Here is a 21,804-nt window from a genome sequence, read left to right as displayed (position 1 = left end):
CACAAAACCCCGCAATCGTCTCAGTTATTCGAAGTTGGAGAAGTAGTATATGTACATTACAATATGAAGTTGAAGCTGAATATTTAGAGTTGGAAAGAGAAGGGGATGAAGTATATGAACATGGTTTATCTGCTTATCCCCCATCTAATGATGATAACGTAGCTGGTTACCATGAAGATTTGGGTGATGATACTCAAGGTGTTCATGTTATTACTCAAGTATTGATGGTTGAAACAACAGAAGATGAAGAAGTAGTTGAGAGCATTCCACTGAAAGCAATGACATTCAAGATGCTGTTCTTGAAAAGGTGGAGCTTGTGTCTCAAGTATTAGAAGAAAAGGGTACTAACACTGAAGACTCTATGGATAGAGCAATCACAGTTGATATTGATTCAGAGGTCGAACACATAGAGTTTGTTATACCAACCGCTCCACGCGTTGAAGACTTTATTCCTAATGTTCCTGTCTCACCAGAGTTTTGACCGGGAATTGTTAAAGTTGCTACTCACATGTTGCTTCCCTCTCATCACCACAAAATTCGAGGACGAGTTTCTTCAAGCCAGCACAGTACTTGGATTCTTATTGATGATTTCAAAAAGCTTAACCCCGAGTTGCATGAGTATTACTTGGCCTTCACCCATTCATCAGAGATGAATGTTTTTAAGCCGGGGAGAGCTGATGCAGATCCAAGCATCCGCAAGGAGGAGAAGCAGCCCTAATCATAAGGCCATAGTTAGGGGCTTAGTTTATTTCAGCCTAAGTTATTTCCCATATTTAGTTTTTTTTTTAGTTTAATTGTAAACTTAAATTGAACCGGTTCAGACCATGGTTCAATTTAAGTGAATTAATCCTATTGGTTGTTAGGTTCTTATTTCCTATTGGTCACTTAGGAATCTTTTAATTTAGTTGTTTTAAGTTGCTTTTAAGTTCAGTTACAACCCTCCACGATTTCAGAAGAGGGAGTGAGTTGTAATAGAATTAGGAATTAGGGCCATTGGCTTATTATATATAATAAAATCGTGGGAGGCTCCCCCACAATTCAGACTTTAAAAAAATTGATTCTGGTTGTTGCCATTGTTGCTGCTGCCTTGCTCCTTTGAGAGTGTGCCTTGTGAGTATCATCAAGGTTGCCTTGTGAGTAAAATCAAGGTGAAGGGATTGGTGGATCTCCAGTTGACTCCTTGCATCTTGTAGATCGGGAGGTCCTACTTCTAGTTCTTCAAAGCTGCTGCCATACCCTAATTCACTTACAGCCTTAATCAACCATTAAAATTTTTCCATAATTAAATCACAGCACCCTTTCTCCAACGCCTATACTCGATCCAACTCTCAGCCCCTTCCCTCCTTCAAAACCCTAAAACCTAACATCTACCCACAAGCTGCCGAAACCCTAGACCTTCATAAATCTGTCCAGCCTTAGTCCACCATCAGAATCCATTTAAATTTTTAACCACAACACCCCTTCAATTACCCCTACACTCGATCCTAGCTGCTGCCCCATTCCATCACTAAAACCCTAAATCCCTTCAACCTCCATTAAAGCCTAAAACCCTAAAAACCTATATAAAAACCCTACCATATTACAACCGAATCATCACCTCACTACCCCTAGCACTTGATCCAAAGCCCTAGTCCTAGATCCACTTCTAAACCCTAAATCCTATCACTCTCACCTTCCCCAAAACCCAAAACCTGAAACCCTAATTTTCTAATTTTTAAATCCTCAGTCAAACATCATCAAACCTATATCTTTAGACTCTCCTAAACCTGCCTAGCTTTACCATATAAGACACATTCCTATAACCCTAACCCTAACCCTAGAAATGACCTAAATCCCCAATTCTGCCCAATCAATCCAACAGCTTGGAGGGTCCTGGTTACTTGGCTCCTAGTGGATCTATCATCTATCTACGACTACATTACATAGAAAACATCATTCGATAATTTGATGACGATGAAACAAAGGCACCATCACAAGAACAAGATCCTAATGTTGAAGAGGATGTCAGTAGCCCTGATGAAGGTTTAATTCGGAGGACGAGGTTAGGTCATCCGTATGAAGGAACTCAACATGATCTTGATGCTGATGAAGGCAAAGATGGTGATGGTGATGATGCTGCTGCTGATGCTGATGGTGGTGGTGGTAGTGGTGGCTATGGTGGTAGTCATGGGGCTTCACAATATTATACTGGGATACAGTACACATGTGAAGGAGGATACACACATGCTACCCAAGATACTGATCATGGTTGTCGCTGACAAACTTACAGTCGGAAGGGTAAGCATTCCCACAATCCACAAGATAGTGATGTGCTTATGAGTGGCATGGAGTCACTTACCATTAGTTCAGATCATGCTGGTGCTTCATCAGGCCATGGGCATTACGCGTCAGGTTTCTTCTTCGGGCTATGGACATGAGGCTTCTTTAGGGTATGGAAGTTATGGATACGGTGAGGCACAACCACAACTTGATGCTTTACCAACATTAGCCACTCTAGAGTGGTACACACGATTCTACTATGAGTGGGAGACACATTACCATCAGTATTTCGACTGGGGTCAATATTGTCCGTATGTTCGGTCAGTACAAATCATCATTCTAGTCGCTCCTATTCTTGAAGACCCTTACAGACATGAGTTTGATCCACCCCGACATTCTTAATAGCAATAGAGTGACTACATGTAAGAAACCTCATCTTTTATAACAATTTCAAAGTCTCACCCTTGTCTGGTTATACATTATTCACAATTCTTAGCGTATACGCATGATATATGACATATATTGCTTGTTTATATTGTTTTTTGTGTCCAAAAGTGTATTTCCATGTGTATTTTGCTCATTTTCATGTGTTGCTGCATCGATCGGATACGATACGTCTCTTAAAATCGCCCGACCGATACGATACCCAATACTTTAAACATTGCCTAGCAGTACAAAAAAAGGATAGCATGTGCATACCCCTCTAAAGACCAAAGAGAAAAAGGTAACAAATAAAATGTCAAACGACGAAATAAGGACCACGCAGATGACCATCGAGATTTATACACTCACCTCATGCCTTATGAGATCATCTTTCTGATTTGGGAAACCTTTTGATTCTGACAGAGGGGTAACCAATTCTTGATAATACAAGACATCAAAAATCTGAAACGAATCTGAACCTAAATACCCCAAGATTACATACTTGCCACTATTGAGAAAAATGGTATGAAAGCAAAACCAAACACACAATAAAGATGAACAGGACTTCTACCAAAGCCACCCAGCTCAATTAGTAGTGACATGGTGACTACCTAATTAGCCTGTAGCCCTTTCTAGGACCCAGAAAAGCATCAATTGGACAGGTCAATTTGATCTCAGTTAGCAGGCAAAGAATTTCTCAAACTTTAGAATTTTCCAAAGCAGATTGGACTACACAGCATAGTTGTCAAGGCGATGCCTAGGCGGGCACCTTGGTCGCCTTGCGTCCAGGCCCCCTCCAACGCCTCAGATCACCTAGCTGCGGTGACAACTAACAACTATGCTATATAGTATCCGCATCAATATCTCATGGTATTTCATTACCTAGGTTTCCTTGTCTTCTGCAAACAGCAAATCTGAGCTACAAACATCTCTTACCAGGTTCATCTCAATTCTGAGCACCAAGCATAAGTCAGAACATAACCAGGGACAACTTTCTACTTTTCTTTTTTGAGGTAAGGGTTATGGATATCAGTCACTAGTGGTTAAGAGGAATAATAAGACGAAACATGGACAAGAAGAATTTCAAGCATTGGATTGGTTAGTAGCATTTAGGTCAATTAAAAAAGAGGGACGGATATCTAGATTCTTCAATTCCTGAAGATTAATGTGGCACAAAATTAAGTTCGAGGATTTAAGACAGAATCTATTGGATAGCTACTGAAGGATTTGCCTTTCTGGGGGTGGAATACCCAAACTTGGATACTCAATTTGGTATCATCCCAGAGATAGCTTAATTTTATAATTTTATATCATACCAAAAACCAAAGAGAGAAGAAATTTTCCGAAAGAAAAAGAAATCACTAGCAGCAGCCCCTATAAAATAAATTTCATGGAGTGGTTAGTCAGTCACTAGGATCTGGACTTGAACCATCAAACTAAAGTTTTCACAAGAATTTTTATAAAGCTCGGCATCTGATCGTAGTGACTAGACAGACAACACATGTGACTTGTATCATTTAACGGCGTGAAGGACAGAGAAAAACAAAAGCTGGGGCAAAGGATTGGAATGGAACTCACCACAATGTTTTCATTCTCATACAGGGTGTCCCTCTCCTCAAAAGTCTTGTCCAGCGTAATCTTCCCGGGGACGATTCGGATACCCCAATTGGTAGGTAGCGTCATTTCATATCCTCTATCTCTCTCAATTCCGTATTAAAAAAAAAAAAAGATTAGACGACAAACAGTGGAAACGAAGCAACTTAGTTAAGAGTCAGAACTAGTAGAAAATAGAAAGTTGGGATGGAAATCGGAGATATAGAAAGAGAAGAGCTAAAGAACCTTGCACGGAGATCGTCCCGATGAAGGCGACCGCTGCCGATATGACGGATAGAGGTGCCAAAAGGGTTTGGGAATTGAGATTGGGATGGGAAGGTGAGTCGGCTCGAGAGCACAGGCAATCTCCTGACAATTAGTGACGATGAAGATGCGGTCGAAAACTCTCTAAAACCTCTTGCTGCTTCATGGAAGTCATTCAATGATCTCAGTGGGTTCGTGAAGGTGAGATTCATTTCCTAAATTGTCACTGCTTCTTTCCCTTCTTTCTTTTAGACCTTTTTCTATGTTTCGTCGGGAGTCCCGTCGGAGACTCTCTCCCCTTCGTAGTTAGTTTGCTTGCGCTTGGGCTCGAGGATAGAGCATTCTTCGAATCGTGCATTCGTGCGTACTACTGGACTACTGAGCACTGGCCATTTTGAGAGGAGATGAAAGTTCGATAAGCCCTGCCAAAACCTCGACACGGATTTTTATCACATCAATTTCTCTTTCCGATGCTCGACACGTGGCACTTAATAATCCGACGGTCTATTTTAAAGAAAGTATAATTTCTTTCCCGCGCAATCATTCATTTCTCGCGTGGAGAGAAAAGTGAATTGCGTTTTACGGGAAAGAAATTAAATTTTAAAATGGACCGTTGGATTATTGGGAGCCACGTGTGGACCATCGGAAGGGAAATTGAGGGGAAGAGAAATTGAGGTGATAAAAATCCATTTATAACCAATTTTCTCTTTTCTTTTTGTTGCTCCTTCATTATATTTCTCATTCAATTTTTTAGTTTTTAGTTTTTTTTTTGGTAATTTCACTCCCTCTCCCTCTCCGACACCCCTCTCCCCCCCACCTCTCTCCCTCTTCCTTCCTCTATACTTTGTTGGATCTAGCTCCACCACGGAAAATAATCCTCTCAAATTCTCTAAAACTGTGCAGTGCAACAGTTCAAGGTGGAGATCTTGACATGCGGCAGCTTAGACATCCAATGGTGCCGAGTTCAACAAAAAAAGAAAAAAATGAAAGTCAATGAGCTTGGACTGTTAAATGTCTGAGCTGCCACATGTCGAAATCACCACCCCAAACTACCGCATTGCACGGTTTAGGGAATTTGAGAAGATTACAATCCCTCCACCTACCCTACCCCTCCCCCTCTGTATTTCCCCAACCCACCCCTACTCCAAACTTCACCTTCCCCCCTCCACCTCCTCTACCTTGCCCTCCTCGTCCTCTGTATTTCCAACCCACCCCCACCTTTGCTCGCCCCAACCCTATCCTCTACAACTACCCTCCCCTACCCCCCTACAACTTCCATATCTTTCTCATCTCTCCCTCTCTCTCTCCATCTCTCTCGTCTCTCATTTACCCTCTCTACCACATCCACACTTTGCAACCCACTTGACCTATATTGCCACATGCCAAGCAATCCCGCAATTCTATCCAACAGGTCTTCTCTAGTGATGGAAAGTGAGTATCGTGCTTCTGTTCCTTGTTCTCTTAGACACAGAGAGAAATGTATAACTCTATACATCAGTAGAACTAGGGACCAACTACAAAACACAATACCTCCCTCTCGTAACTCCCACTCAATTGCTATTTGCAATTGATGCTTATGTGACGATGTAAGTCACATTAGTTCTTACATTCTTCCACTTGGCTTATATTGTCACATGCCAAGCAAACGTGATAAGTTCTTAACTTAATGTATGGTCATATTGAACTTAACCCTTTAAAGGGTATTTTACATTCCAAATGAAAATTTTAACCCACAAATCATGGTCGTGCATGTCCATCCAAATAACTATTCCTTTCAACTATTATGATGAACTATTCATATCCATGATAAACAGACCAAATGCGGATAATATCCAATTCGTTTAGGAGCCTAACACTTGTCATTTACCTTTTTACTGAAGGAGATTGGAGAAGATCACTAACTGTCCAATGCCTTTCCTCCACATATGCTTTTATAGTCGGATACAAATTCTTATTTGTGATCCCTTTCTCTCTTTGATTTCTCATTATCAAGTCTCTAGTTGAAAAGTCAAATATTTTGTAAAATGGTTTGAACTACTAATTGAAAGGGAAAATCCGTTGGGATTTTGTAAAGAAGTTGTTTTTATTAGTTACTATGCCACATGGCTAAATGCTACTGTATTGAAATTTACACATGTAGAGAGTGATTTGGGCTTTGTGTGGACCCCTTTATAAGGGGGAAGTTTTCCTTCACTGCATTGTGAAGGACAAGGAAGGACAAGGACAACTATCTATCCCTGTCCACGCCCTACACTACTGGGTGGATAATACCCCTGTAGTGTAGAGGGATCCCTTATAGAGGCCATCCCACACCCTTTGTCAAGGGATTCTCCTTTGACCATGGGTTTCAAAAAACTCGGTCCCCTTTATAAAGTGCCTACAAATCTGGTGTGTGTTAAACGCATAAAAGCACACATTGGTCAGGATTGTTTTGTCGAAACAAATGAATTAGTATGGAGCATGGAACTAAATATTGGTCTCGCAATTGGCTGAGATGAAACTTTAGGGGAGTTTTAAAATTACCAAGTTTCGATTGGTTTTGACAATATTTTGGAATTTTCGATAGTTTGGACCATAAAATACCAAGTTTCGTCCAATTTTAACTAATTTAAACCAACCCAGTTTCAACCAAATTTTGGTTTTTGGCTGGTCGAAAACCTAGCTAGGTCGGCATCGAATTCTTTATCCCTGGTATAGAGTCAAATTGAACAACAACATGTAGGACAGTTACAACTTATTGTATTTGTAATCACCATAGCATGCAAGATTACATTAACAATGAAACCCAAAATTCCTTGTATACAAAAGCCGGATTATGAGTTGGAAATAAAAATTTTCTAACTCAGATAGTCAGATTCTCTAGCTTGACTTTCTTGGCTTAGTCTTTAATCCAAACCCAAATGGGAAGAGTGGGTCATAGTGTGCATCCCCAACGTTCATTGGAAGTTGATTGACAGCCTTGAACCAAGTTCGAGCAAGCTTGCCAGTGAAACCATAGTCACCAAAGAGAACATCAGCCACACCTTGGCCTTCACTACCAGGGAGCCATGCAGCCACAAGAGCATCCATTGAGGCAACATATGGTTCGATCACAACTGGACGACCAGAGATGACGATGACGACACACTTGACAGCCCCACATACATTAGTGATTGTGCTTGGGCCTGGATCAGGTATTGTTAGGTTCTGGCTATCACCCTTTGTCTCTGCATAAGGGTATTCCCCTACTACGACAATAGCATAGGAGAAACCATTAGACTTCACAAAGTTGGTGTCTGGGTTCTCGTTGAAGATGACTTGGGTGCTTGGATCAACGGTGTCTTTGATGGCTTCGAGGATTGTGGTTCCTGTTTATGATATTTGCTAATTAGTTGTTATCAAAGAGATATATAATTTTCAACACATGAAATAATACACGGAGAATTCAAATCAGTTCAAATATTAACCCATAATAAGATAAAGATATGTACAATATGTCCACAAATTTGGGCCTCAAAAGCCACTTCGACATGGCAAAACAGAGTGTTGGTGTGGGAAGGGCTTCCCACACTTCTGCTGTAAGAAACCTTAAATAAAAACAAGCAACAATTGCAAAATAAGAGTTTAGAGGGAAAGGATAGTGAATGGGATTATACCTTCAGTGATGTTATTTCCACTGAGTCCTTGCCACTCAATGGTCCATCCACCACACTGGTAGCCCAGGTTGTCAGCATGGATACCGGCAACAAGGATCTTTGGTGCCTTCTTTGGAAGAGGCAGCACTGGTGGGTCGGATGCTGTCTTGCCATTCTTCAACAACACTAGTGATTTCCTGACAGCTTTCCTTGCTAATTCTCTGTGTTCCTGTTGAAGATTAAAAATGACATTTTGGTCAAACCTAGTGGATCAATATCCACACAATGTCACAAACTTTACTTCTAACCTAAAGAGTGAGTTGCTTAATATGCTGGGGTGGGGTGTTTTGGAAGCATCAAAGGCAACATATATGAACATTAATAATCTGATGTTTGATGGATGAGTCCAGAAAAGTGTGACTCAGTAGCACTAACTTGCCCAGCTTGAACATGTAATAAGTTTAATACTGATTTAGGAGTTGAAGTAGCTAACCTTGCATCCGACCTTGGCAGCTAAACTGTTATCAGCTAAAGGATTCTCAAAGAGACCCATTGCGAACTTGACCCGCAGTATCCTCTTTACAGCATCATCTATACGGCTCATGGGGACAGCATTCTTATTGACCAAATCGGTTAGACCATTAATAAATTCAGTGTAATTGTAAGGAACCATAACCTGCAAAATATCCAGAACGATTAACATTTAACTTAAAGGATACAACGAGTTCAGCTCAATTTAAACAAACTTTATCCAATTAATTGCGTTTGACTACATGAATCTTGTCTTACCATTTCCCTATATTAAAGGCACAACAGAACAAGTAATCTTCCACTCTGGATTTTAAATTAATGTAATGTCTTATAATCTTGTGGAGAGATTGATTAAATTTGAAGATTTTTCTACAGATACAGACTTGCTTTGTCCAAAATAATTTGCAGTATCAGAATCGAGAATGTATCATTGTAGATATCATATAGGACACTCCACTCCTTGGAAGATAATAGATGCAGGTGATTCCAGACGCCAACATAATCATAAGTGCATAAAACCTCATATGACTTAAATAGATAAATTCTAAAAAGTTGGAGTTAAAAACATCTGGTAATACAAACAATAACTGATAAAATTCAGTTTCGGAATACAAAGGTTCAAAAAATATGAAAAAATTTCTATAGTTAAGGGTTTATATCATTGTTATGTACCATGTCAATGCCTGCATTAATTCCAGTTTCAATAGAATAGGAATAGTTTGAGTGGGGTGGATCAGTGAGCTTGTCGATACCCTGCCAATCTGAGATGACAAAACCCTGAAATATAGACAATGATACATGACTCAGTAAGTCACTTAGCAATGTCTCTTTCAGCTACAAGTAATGTTTCAAGAAAAATGGTCTTTACCTTGAAACGGAGCTTGCCCTTGAGGAATCCAGTGATCATAGCACGGTTTGCATGCATCTTCACTCCATTCAAACTATTGTAAGAGGCCATAATTGTTGAGACACCTTTGCTGACTGAATCAAGGTAAGCAGGCATATGGATGTTGAACAATTCATGCTGGCTGACAATGGTATTATTCTCGTTGATGCCATTGACTGTTCCACCATCACCTACGAAGTGCTTAGCACAAGCTGCAACTTTATCCCTAATCATCAAAATTAGAGATTCATTTGATGGAACAAAATATAAGAGTTGTGGGACATGTAATAAGTGAAATTGACTGCCTACTTATGGAAACTCCTGCAGAAAATACAAAACAACGAAGAAATGAGACAAAGGGAAGCAGATACCGATAGTAAAAATCTTACTTTCCACTAAGATAAGGGACACCCTTTGGAGTGTTGGCTGGACGATCTCCTTGTAGCCCAGGTATTATTTCTGTCATCATTCGGACAATCTTGGGGTCTTCACTGTAGCTCTCATAACACCTGCCCCATCTGGGATCTCTGCAGACCTGCATTAATACAGGGACAAAAGAAAATGGAATTGGAAAAAGTTAGACATTGAAACAAATTCAATTTACAACATAACTTATCAAGCAGTCACAATGATTAGTTATAAGGTTTGTTATGTTACCGCAATGCATGGAGCAAACGCGTATTGAATTCCTGTAGCTCTAACTTCAAGTGCAGTTGCAGCCCCAATCCTTTTCACAAGTTTAGGATCCCTGGTAGACAAAAGGGGGGGGGGGGGGGAAGGTGGTGATGAAGTCAATGACTGAAGAATATCAATAAACCATGGATGAGTCTAATACTAGTAACTCAAATTTTCGATCATAACCAGTGTCTTCGCAAGTCCAAATTTCCCCACGAATTGATATAAGTTGAAAAGGTTGCATTTCAACTTGATAGAGATCAACTAATCAAGTACCTAAATATTTCATTCAATCTTAAGCAATCATCTGAAAACTACAGGGTTGATAACAGATGATAAATTCAATTTTTTGTTTTGTAGTTGGAGCCTCTCTCACCCCAACCTTTTGTTTATAGTCTTATTGTTATTCATCCAAAAACAAAAAGGAACAAGAAGAAACATAACAGAATGTATCAGTAAAGGTGCTTGCCTGGTAACTCCAAGTCCTACATTGTGAGGGAATATTGTGGCTTTGTACACATTGTTGTGGCCATGAACAGCATCAATTCCATATATTAATGGAATACCAAGACGAGAAGCAAGGGAACCCTTCTGGAACTCATTCACCATAGAAACCCATGTCTCAGGGGAAGCCTTTGGAGCAGGAACGCTTCCTCCAGCACTCAATAAACTCCCTACCGACCATAATTTTCAAAGTTTAGTCCAATTTTAAATAGAAAATCTTCTAAATTTAAATGTTTGTTTAATAATGAGGCTCAATAGTCTTTACCAATAAAGTAGTTCTTCATAATATCAGCTGTAACATTAACCCGATCAATTTGGACCATCTGACCAATCTTCTCTGCTAGAGTCATCCGATTTATCAGATCTTTGACCCGAGCATCCAATGGCTGCTTAGAGTCCTTGTATTTCATATACCCTTGAGCTTCTGCAATGGCTGCCCAACAACACAAATACAGAAGCCCCAGGAGGGGGATTGAAATTCTAGCCATATTGAAGTTGGTCCAACGCCTACCAATGTCTTTGTTCCTGAGAGTGGAAGTTAAAGAAAGCTGATTAGAAGTTAAAGAATGCTACAATAGCCCCCCAAAATAATTTTTAATAATAAGAAAAGGGGAAAATTTTATCGGCTATATTACAGAAGAGTTAATGGTATTATGAATGACCCAATTGGCAACAATCAACAGTAACCCGTAGTAATAGAGGAAATAGGTAGAAGTGTAAAAGAAGAGGAAATTTATGAACTTGAAACTGCAGAAAGAAAACCCACCAAAGAAAGACGGAGAATGAAATTTAGATCAATGCAGCATGAATTCCACAACTAAAACAGAGATCTAAAACGGCTGAATAAATAAATAAATAATATATCAGAAAGAATCACAATGGAACACACTGTGCATGTCCTGGGAAAGTTAGAAACTTAAAAAGTTAAGAACATAGAACCAGATACAAAAATCCGCAAAAAAGGTTGAGGGGAGAAAACAAAAATATAAGAACAGACGAAACTCAGAGGACCCACATGTAATATGTTAAAAGCAACAAGAAATCCAAAAGTTGTTTGTGGTGGGTATAGAATAAAAGAGAGATAGAGAGATATAAAAGAATAGAGAAACAGAACGAACACGCAAGAAGAGCTTACAGTGCTGCATGATCCGAAAGGATTGTTTGAGGAGAGAGTGAGATTAAGCCAAGATGATGTCTTACAAGATATTCAAAACAGAGGAAACTAGAAGACTATATATATAAAATGAGAATGTTTAAAAAAAGAAACTAGAAAGCTATTAATAAGGTGAGAATGGGTAAAAACAGAGATAAATAGAAACCTAAAAACAAGGAACCCAACTTGGGGAGAGCCTAACCTAACTTCTCTGATGATCTGTACAGCCTGCACTGCAAAAGGTCCCTCTAAATTTAGCGGCACGTCGCTCTATGTTCAAAATTTTTGGGGTCCATGTTCTCTTATTTAGGCATTTAAGCTAATGCTTCTCACTAAATTTAGGAGGAGTGGATGAGGGAGATGGGTATCATGACTTTATGAACCTTACCCACCTCGACTACTTCTATAACGGTCGATTAAAACAGACGGATAGTTCATACATTTTAGAAGTTAAACGGATAAAATTACTTTAATCTCCCTGATTAAGGAGTTAATTACCCTATGAAATTAAAGTGGGAAAAAGAAAACCTTTACTGGGTGGGGAATCCCAAACGAAAACAGAGCAAGCTAATGAAGAACTTTGAGTTGCCTATGAATTTTAGAGAATTGAGGCAATGACTTTTGGGTACAAACTCCAAATAGGAATTCACAGTGGGTTGAATCATCTAAATTTCCCAAGCACCTTAAAAAAACATCTAAAACTCCCAAAAACCAGTCAAAATTGAGTTGACTGTAATGAAGGTTCTCTCAACCTTACTGGGATATTATATACAAGTTACCCAAGAGATGGACTAATAGTCCAATGATTTTTTTGTTTATTGTTGACAGTAATTCCAATGCCTTTGATGTTAACAAAGATATCCATGCAAAACGTTTGGACGATATAGATTGCTGGTCTAGAAGGGTTGAGCAACCAGAGCTACACTTAATCTTTCAAAGATAATTTCTTCCATCTCTCTCTCAAAGGCTCCTAAAAGCTTTCTCTAGTGTCCTCTCTTGTTAGGAAACTATAAATTGTTTTCTTCTCTCTCTCTCAATGATTCTTGATATAAAATGCAGTATGTTCACCAACATTCAACATTTGTCATTTCCTATATTGCTCTGAAACTCCAAAGCCATTACCATGTTTTCCTTCCTCTCATCACGTTTTTATCACCCCAAAATTGCTCAACACTCTTAGTCCTTCCCATAGATCCTAAATCCTACCTGCTAAAACAATCCTACCTGACACTACCCCCTCCGAAAAAAAAAATCTCTTTTTTTTTTTTTCCCTATCCACTCTCTTTTCTATCAAGTATTAATCAAGAATTCCTTTGACAACGGGGAGGCTTGCGGCCATGGTTTCAAGAATCAGGAATCGGATCGTTGAATCAGGTGATTTGAATTGGAATATATCATGATGATCCCAATTCCAGCCGATTCACTCTTAAAAACCCTAGAATCGTTGTGTTTTTGGATCTAAGAATCGATTCTATAGTTCTTGGGACAGATTCCGATCGGGCAGAAACTGATTCAGACCTCAATCTCGTCCCCTTTAAAACCTTGCTTGCGGCTGTGTGAAGGAAAGAAATATGATGAAATTTTAGACAAGAGTTCAATGATAAAGGCCAAATCTCTTGGTCCTTTCAAACTATATACAAGTTCCTTCCCTGTATGTAGGGGTGCAAGTTTAGCCCTGACGGCCCGAGCCCGCCCTGAGCCCGAACAGGGCCTGGGTTGAGATACCTTAGCCCTGAGGGTGGGTCAGGATTGGGAAATTTTGGCCTTGAGTCAGGATCGGGTCGGGTCAAGGTTGAGGTCTCGGGCTAGGCCCGGCCCGGCCCGGCCCAACCCAACCCGACCTTGTCTTCTTTTTCTTGTTCTTTCATCTTCTTTTTTTTTTGGTTCTTCTTCTTGTTCTTCCTCTTCTTTCTTCTTTCTATTCTTCTTCTTCTCAACCTGACCAGCCCATTCATCTCCCTTTCCTAGCTTGGCCAGCCCATGCATCTCCCTTCCCCCCCACCCCCATGATTAGGGCCAATCAGGGTCAGCCTGGCCCGACCCTGAGGATGTGTCAAGGTTGTATTTTTCTGGCCCCTGAGTTAGGATCGGGTCAAGCTTGGGCCCAACTAAGGGGACTCAGGGTTGGGCTAGGGTTTTAAAAGGCTTGGCCCAACCTGACCCTGTTGCGGCCCTACCTGTATGTGGGTGCTTGCGGCTTGCCACCACACAAAAAAAAGTTGTTTAAAAAATGTAATAAATAGCCGAAAAATGTGATCTAAATGTTGATAGAAGCAAGTAAGTCTGCTTTGATACCAATTGAAAGTGAAAAATATATATCGAAGGAGGAGGAATGAGGAGCTTACATCTCAAACCAAATCGCAATCCTGCGGTTTTGTCCAATATGTTCTCTTGTCCTCTTCGATGACGACGACAATGAGCATGGTGCTTCTGGTTCTTGTTTTCTCAAGCACAAGGAGAAATTGATATAACTATGTACATCACTGGAAACAGGGACCAACTACAAAACATAACACCTCCCATCAAGGTGGTTATGTGGTGGTTTCTAACTCCCACTTAATGGCTATTTATAGTTGATGTTGATGTGGTAATGTAGGCCACATCAACTCTTACAAGTAGAAGATACATGGAACCCAAAACTGAGAATTGACCAAGCTATGTTCTTTGCTTTGTTCCATTCTATCCTTGCAATTCTTAGCTCAGGTTTCTACTTTTGACAAAGGCAAAGGAACGAAGAAGCTATAAATGGCTACGATGGTGGTTGTTGCCGCTTCAACTTTAGTTTTACAGAGAATATATGAAGGGAGTTCTTATTTCATAGAGACTTATCAGTATTGAGGCAAAATCTCAACTAATTTAAACGAAATAGACTTCATGGATCTTGGATTGATCAATGTAGCAAGAAAATGAGACATTTGATAGCCTTAAGCAACTGCATGAAATAGATCCCCACATCCTACATCAAGTGACTCTTATGGGGGAACACACTCCTTCATCAAGTGGCCATTTTTGAGCACCTAAACTTTCTAGTAGAAGTTTGTGAGCAATGTCTATCATTTATGATTGAGATAAACCAATTTGGTGACACTGCCTTACATGTTGGTGTGAGGATTGGACATTACCTGTGGTTAACCACCTTATTAATAGAATGGATTTTTGTTCATTAATTTGACTTGTTAGGATCACAAATCATAAACGATACTCGGCCTTACATGAGGCTTTATGGTACTGTCACCGTGATTTTGCCAAGTAACTGATAGACATGGACCCTGGGTCCTTGATCGATGTCATCTTGTCAATAAGACTAGTGAGTCATGTATTTTCTGTTTGTGATGAAAGGATACGAGGATTTAGTATTCCATGTCCTCAATTCTTCTCCATTGCTTGCCTATGATGGCCGAAAAAGGTTCAACATCTATTTGCATGGATGGGGGAAGGGGCCAGGAGTTGCATGGGGAGGGGTCGAGACAAAGGAGGAGTAGAATGTGCATGGGAGCGAATGAGAGAAAAGGATGACGTATACCTTGTCAGAAATAGAGTAGTTGTAGTGACAGCTGGTGGTTCCTTGTTCTACCCCTATCTCTCCTGCATTGGGAAATTACCACACGATTTTTTTTTTCCACCTCATTGTATCGAGGGTAAAAAAGTCCGATCACAAATTATGTTTGTAACTTGCTTGGTTACAAACGAACGCACCACCCTATATATATATATATATATATGGATGAGATATGGTTTTACTATCCGATTATGAATCCTAAATGCTGTAAACAAACCACATCTTTAAAGGATCGGATATTAGAATATCCATATCCATGATAAACATACCAAATGCGGATAATATCCAATTTGTTTACAAGCCTAGCACTTGCCATTCACCTTTTTACCGAAGGAGATTGGAGACGATCATTGACTGTCCAATGCCTTTCGTCCACATATGCTTTTGTAGTTGGTTACAAATTCTTATTTGTGATCCCTTTCTCTCCTTGGTTTCTCATCATCAAGTCTCTGGTTGAAAAGTCAAATATTTTGTAAAATGTTTGAACAACTAATTGAAATGGAAAATCCATTGGGATTTTGTAAAGAAGTTGTTTTTTATTTGTTACTATGCCAAATGGCTAAATGCTACTATATTAAAATTTACACATGTAGAGAGTGATTTGGCTTTGTGTGGACCCCTTTATAAGGGGGAAGTTTTCCTTCACCGCGGGGTGAAGGACAAGGACAACCATTTATTCTTGTCTACCCCCTACACTATAGGGTGGATAATACCTCTATAGTGTAGGGAGATCCCTTATAGAGGCCATCCCACACCCTATGTCAAAAGATTCTCCTTTTTTTCCGGTAATCATACAAACTACACGTCAATCCCAAAAGGTTAACTGACTTTTGGGATCGCAGAATGACAAAATATACACAATGCACACTACACTCACACACCCGATGTGGGACCAAAAACCCGCACACCCAACGCACCAGGGATTCTCCTTTGACCGTGGGTTTGGCAAAACTTGGTCCCCTTTATAAAGTGCCTAGTAATTTGGTGTGTGTCAGAAGTTGTAAAGTCAATTTGGTGGTGTTGAGTAGGGGTGTCAAAAAAACTCGGCCATCTCGACCCGGCCCTAACCCGCCCTGAGCCCGGACTGGGCTGGGCCGGACCTGGGGACAAGGAAGGGGCGAGCTAGGTTTCACAAATGCTAGGCCTTGGCAGGGCCGAGCAAGGACTGGGTTGAGGCCTCAGCCCTGGAATGGCCAACCCGACCCTGTATTAATACATTATATATATCAAAAAGTGGGCTGGGGTTTTGTTACGTGGCTGTGATGCCATGATGGGCTTTGCTAATTTCACTATTCAATAGGCCATCAAGGCCAATCAGGGTCGGGCGGGGCTTGGGAAAACCCTGCCAAGGTTGGGCTGGGTTGAGGGTATACTTGGCCCTGGCAGGGTCGGGCTGGGCTTGGGTTTAGGTTGAGGCTCCTAGGGTTGGACTATAGGGTTAAGGCCCAGCCTGGCCCATTGACACCCTAGTGCTGAAGTCAGACCCAAAGCCTTGATATTCTGGTGGGCTGGGTTTCCTAGTTTAGTGGGTTACGATCCTAAACGCATAAAAGCCCACATTGGTTGGGATTGTTCTGTTGAAACAAATAAATTAGTATGGAGTCAAATTGAACAACACAGCATGTAGGACAGTCACAACTTCTTGTATTTGAAATCACTATGTATGCAAGATTACATTAACAATGGAACCCAAAATAAGCCATTATAGAGAAGCTCTGTTACATCAAATTCCTTAAATAATAGCCGGATGATGAATTGGTAACAAAAAATTTACAACTGCTGATCAAAAGCTTCTCAGATCTCTAGCTTGACTTTCTTGGCTGAGTTTTTAATCCAAACCCAAATGGGAAGAGTGGGTCATAGTGTGCATCCCCAAGGTTCATTGGAAGTTGATCGACAGTCTTGAACCAAGTTCGAGCAAGCTTGCCAGTGAAACCATAGTCACCAAAGATAACATCAGCCACACCTTGGCCTTCACTACCAGGGAGCCATGCAGCCACAAGAGCATCCATTGAGGCAACATATGGTTCGATCACAACTGGACGACCTGATATGACGATGACGACACATTTGACAGCCCCACATACATTAGTGATTGTGCTTGGGCCTGGGTCAGGTATTGTTAGGTTCTGGCTATCACCCTTTGTCTCTGCATAAGGGTATTCCCCTACTACAACAATGGCATAGGAGAAACCATTAGACTTTACAAAGTTGGTGTCTGGGTTCTCGTTGAAGATGACTTGGGTGCTTGGATCAACGGTGTCTTTGATGGCTTTGAGGATTGTGGTTCCTGTTTATGATATTTGCTAATTAGTTGTTATCAAAGAGATATATAATTTTCAACACATGAAATAATACACGGAGAATTCAAATTGGTTCAAATATTAACCCATGATAAGATAAAGATATGGACAACATGTCCATAAATTTGGGCCTCGAGAGACACTTCAACATGGCAAAACAGAGTATTGGTGTGGGAAGGGCTTCTTCCCACACTTCTGGTGCAAGAAATCAACAATTAAACAAGCAACAATTGCAAAATAAGAGTTCAGAGAGAAAGGTTGTTGAATGGAACTATACCTTCGGTGAGGTCATTTCCACTGAGTCCTTGCCACTCAATTGTCCATCCACCGCATTGGTAGCCTAGGTTGTCAGCATGGGTACCGGCGACGAGGATCTTTGGTGCCTTCTTTGGCAGAGGCAGCACTGATGGGTCAGATGCTGTCTTGCCGTTCTTCAACAGCACCAGCGATTTCCTTACAGCTTCCCTTGCCAATTCTTTGTGTTCCTATTTAAGATAAAAAAAGATGACATTTTGGTCAAACTTAGTGGATCAATAACCATACAATGTCACAAGCTTGACTTCCAACCAAAAGAGTGAGTTTCTTGATGTGCTGGAGTGTCTTTGAAGCATCAAAGACAGCATATATGAACATCAATAACTTGATGCTAGATGGGTGAGTTCAAAAAAGTGACTCAGTAGCATTAAATTGCCAAGGTTGAACATGTAAGTTTAATACTGATTTAGGAGTTGAAGTAGCTAACCTTGCATCCGACCTTGGCAGCTAAACTGTTATCTGCTAAAGGGTTCTCAAAGAGACCCATTGCAAACTTGACCCGCAGTATCCTCTTTACAGCATCATCTATACGGCTCATAGGGACAGCATTTTTATTGACCAAATCGGTCAGACCATTAATAAATTCAGCATAATTGTAGGGAACCATAACCTGAAAATTATGCAGAAAGATTAATATTTAACTTAAAGGATACAACAAATTCAGCTCAAGTTAAACAAGTTTTATCCAACTAATTATGATTGGCTACATGAAAATCTTGTTTTACCGTCTCTCTATATTCAAGGCACAACAGAACAAGCAAGCTTCAACTCTGAATTTTAAATTAATGGACTGTCTTATGGAGAGATTGATCAAATTTTGAAGACTTTTCTACTGATACAGACTTGCTTTGTCCAAATTAATTTGCTGTATTCAGAATCAGGAATGTATCATCATATCATATAGAACACTCCCATCCTTGGAAGATAACAAAAGCAGTTGATTCTAGAGGCCAACATAATCATAAGTGCATAAAACCTCGTATGACTTAAACAGAAAAATTATAAAAACTTGAAATGAAGAACATCTGGTAATACAAAAAAATAACAGATAAAATTCGTTATCAGAATACAAATGTTCAAAAAATATGACAGAATTTTCTATAGTAAGGGCTTTTATCATTGTTATGTACCATGTCAACGCCTGCATTAATTGCAGTTTCAATAGAATAGGAATAGTTTGAGTGGGGTGGATCAGTGAGCTTGTCGACACCCTGCCAATCTGAGATGACAAAACCCTGAAATTTAGATAATGATACATGACTCAGTCAGTCACTTAGCAATGTCTTTCCAGTACAAGTGATATTTCAAGAATTACTTGTCATATGCAATTGCTTAAAATGATCTTTACCTTGAAACGGAGATTGCCCTTGAGGAATCCGTTGATCATATCACGGTTTGCATGCATCTTCACTCCATTCAAACTATTGTAAGAGGCCATAATTGTTGAGACACCTTTGCTGACTGAATCAAGGTAAGCAGGCATATGGATGTTGAACAAATCATTCTGGTTGGCAATGGTATTATTCTCGTTGATGCCATTGACTGTTCCACCATCACCTACAAAGTGCTTAGCACAAGCTGCAACCTTATCCCTAATCATCAAAATTAGAGATTCATTTGATGGAACAAAATATTAGAGTTGTGGGACATGGAATAAGCGAAATTGACCGCCTACTTATGGAAACTCTTGCAGAAAATACAAAATAAAGAAGGGAAATGAGACGAAGGGACGAAGATACCAATAGTAAAAATATTACATTCCACTAAGATAAGGGACACCCTTTCGAGTGTTGACTGGAAGATCTCCTTGTAGCCCAGGTATTATTTCTGTCATCATTCGGACAATCTTGGGGTCTTCACTGTAGCTCTCATAACACCTGCCCCATCTGGGATCTCTACAGACCTGCATCAATACAGGGACGAAAGAAAGTGGAATTGGAAAAAGTTAGATATTGAAACAAATTCAATTTACAACATAACTTATCAAGAAGTCCCAATGATTAGTTGTAAGGTCTGTTACGGTACCGCGATGCATGGGGCAAAAGCGTATTGAATTCCTGTAGCTCTAACTTCAAGTGCAGTTGCAGCCCCAATCCTTTTCACAAGATTTGGATCCCTGGTAGACAAAAAAGGAGGGGGGGGGGGGGGAAGTGGTGATGAAGTTAATGAGTAAAGAATATCAATAAACCATAGATGAGTCTAATACTAGTAACTCAAATTTTCAGTCATAACCAGTGCCTTTGCAAGTCCAAATTTCCCCACCAATAGATATAAGTTGAAAAGATTGCATTTCAACTTGATAGAGATCAACTAATCAAGTACCTAAATATTTCATTTAACCTTAAGCAATCATCTGAAAACTAGAGGGTTGATAACAGATGATAAATTCAATTTCTTGTTTAGAAGAAGAAGAAACATAACAGAATGTATCAGTAAAGGTGCTTGCCTGGTAACTCCAAGCCCTACATTGTGAGGGAATATTGTGGCTTTGTACACATTGTTGTGGCCATGAACAGCATCAATTCCATATATAAATGGAATTCCAAGACGAGAACCAAGGGAACCCTTCTGGAACTCATTCACCATAGATACCCATGTCTCAGGGGAAGCCTTTGGAGCAGGAACGCTTCCTCCAGAACTCAATAAACTCCCTACCGACCATATTTTCAAAGTTTAGTCCAATTTTAAATAGAAAATCTTCTAAATTTAATTTTTTTTTTAATAATGAGGCTCAATAGTCTTTACCAATAAAGTAGTTCTTCATAATATCAGCTGTAGCACTAATCCGGTCGATTTGGACCATCTGACCTATCTTCTCTGCGAGAGTCATCCGATTTATCAGATCTTTGACCCGAGCACCCAATGGTTGCTTAGGGTCCTTGTATTTCATATTCCCTTGAGCTTCTGCAATGGCTGCCCAACAACACAAATACAGAAGCCCCAGAAGGGGGATTGAAATTCTAGCCATCTTCAAGCTGGTTTCCAACTCTTACCAATGCTTCTGATCCTGAAAGTGTAAAGTTAAAGAAAACTGATTAGCAAGTTTGAAGTATTGGATTGTCAAAATAGCCCATAAAAATTAATTTTTAATAATAAGAAAAGGGGAAAATTTTATTGCCTATATTACAGAAGAGTTAATGATATTATGACTGACCCAATTGGCAAAAATCAACAGTAGCCCCTAGTAATAGAGGAAATAGGTAGAAATGTAGAAGAAGTGGAAATTTATGAACTTGAAACTGCAGAAAGAAAAACCACCAAAGAAAGTCGGAGAATGAAATGTAGATCAATGCAGCATGAATTCTACAGCTAAAACAGAGATCCAAAACCCTTGAATAAATAAGAAAAGACAACCAAGAAGAAATATCAGAAAGTATCACAATACGGATGCCTGGGAAAGCTAGAATCTTAACAAGCTAAGAACATAGAACCAGATACCAAAATCCGCAAAAAAGGGGGGGGGGTGGGATTTGGGGGGAGAAAACAAGAATAGAAGAACACACGAAACTCAAAGGACCCACATGTAAAATGTTAAAATCAACAAGAAATCCAAAAGTTGGTTGTGGTGGGTAGGGAATAAAAAGAGAGATAGAGAGAGATAAAAGAACAGGAAAAAGAGAACCAGCAAGAAAGAAGAGCTTACAGAGCTGCGTGAAACGAAAGGGTTGTTTGAGGAGAGAGTGAGACTAAGACAAGGTTAAATAAGATGAGAATGGTTAAAGACA

The 21,804-nt window shown here is 39.9% G+C and overlaps 2 protein-coding genes across 3 annotated transcripts; both read right to left on the bottom strand.

Annotated features, from left to right (window-relative positions):
• Positions 1-7,371: 7,371 nt before the first annotated feature.
• LOC122646169 (beta-glucosidase BoGH3B-like) lies at positions 7,372-11,243 on the bottom strand. The gene is made up of 9 exons (XM_043839664.1): positions 11,015-11,243; positions 10,715-10,919; positions 10,228-10,318; positions 9,960-10,105; positions 9,553-9,796; positions 9,357-9,461; positions 8,647-8,829; positions 8,175-8,382; positions 7,372-7,886 (listed from the first exon to the last, which is right to left on the bottom strand). The coding sequence occupies exons 1-9, from the start codon at positions 11,235-11,237 to the stop codon at positions 7,399-7,401; spliced, it is 1,893 nt and encodes a 630-aa protein (XP_043695599.1). The 5' UTR covers positions 11,238-11,243; the 3' UTR covers positions 7,372-7,398.
• Positions 11,244-17,139: 5,896 nt separating this feature from the next.
• On the bottom strand, positions 17,140-21,804 carry LOC122646155 (beta-glucosidase BoGH3B-like). Of its 2 annotated transcripts, none has more exons than XM_043839654.1 (10): positions 21,723-21,804; positions 20,825-21,086; positions 20,526-20,730; positions 20,105-20,195; positions 19,837-19,982; positions 19,428-19,671; positions 19,210-19,314; positions 18,507-18,689; positions 18,042-18,249; positions 17,140-17,751 (listed from the first exon to the last, which is right to left on the bottom strand). In XM_043839654.1, exons 2-10 carry the CDS (start codon positions 21,045-21,047, stop codon positions 17,264-17,266), a joined length of 1,893 nt encoding a protein of 630 aa, XP_043695589.1. In that variant the 5' UTR covers positions 21,048-21,086; positions 21,723-21,804; the 3' UTR covers positions 17,140-17,263. The 2 variants fall into 2 exon arrangements, with proteins under 2 accessions (XP_043695589.1, XP_043695586.1); XM_043839651.1 differs by lacking the exon at positions 21,723-21,804 and adding an exon at positions 21,338-21,464.

This window comes from Telopea speciosissima, chromosome 1 (genome assembly GCF_018873765.1).
Source record: "Telopea speciosissima isolate NSW1024214 ecotype Mountain lineage chromosome 1, Tspe_v1, whole genome shotgun sequence".
Taxonomy (NCBI): domain Eukaryota; kingdom Viridiplantae; phylum Streptophyta; class Magnoliopsida; order Proteales; family Proteaceae; genus Telopea; species Telopea speciosissima.
The sequence above is the reverse complement of the archived record's forward strand: the minus strand, read 5'-3'. Positions and strand labels throughout refer to the sequence as shown.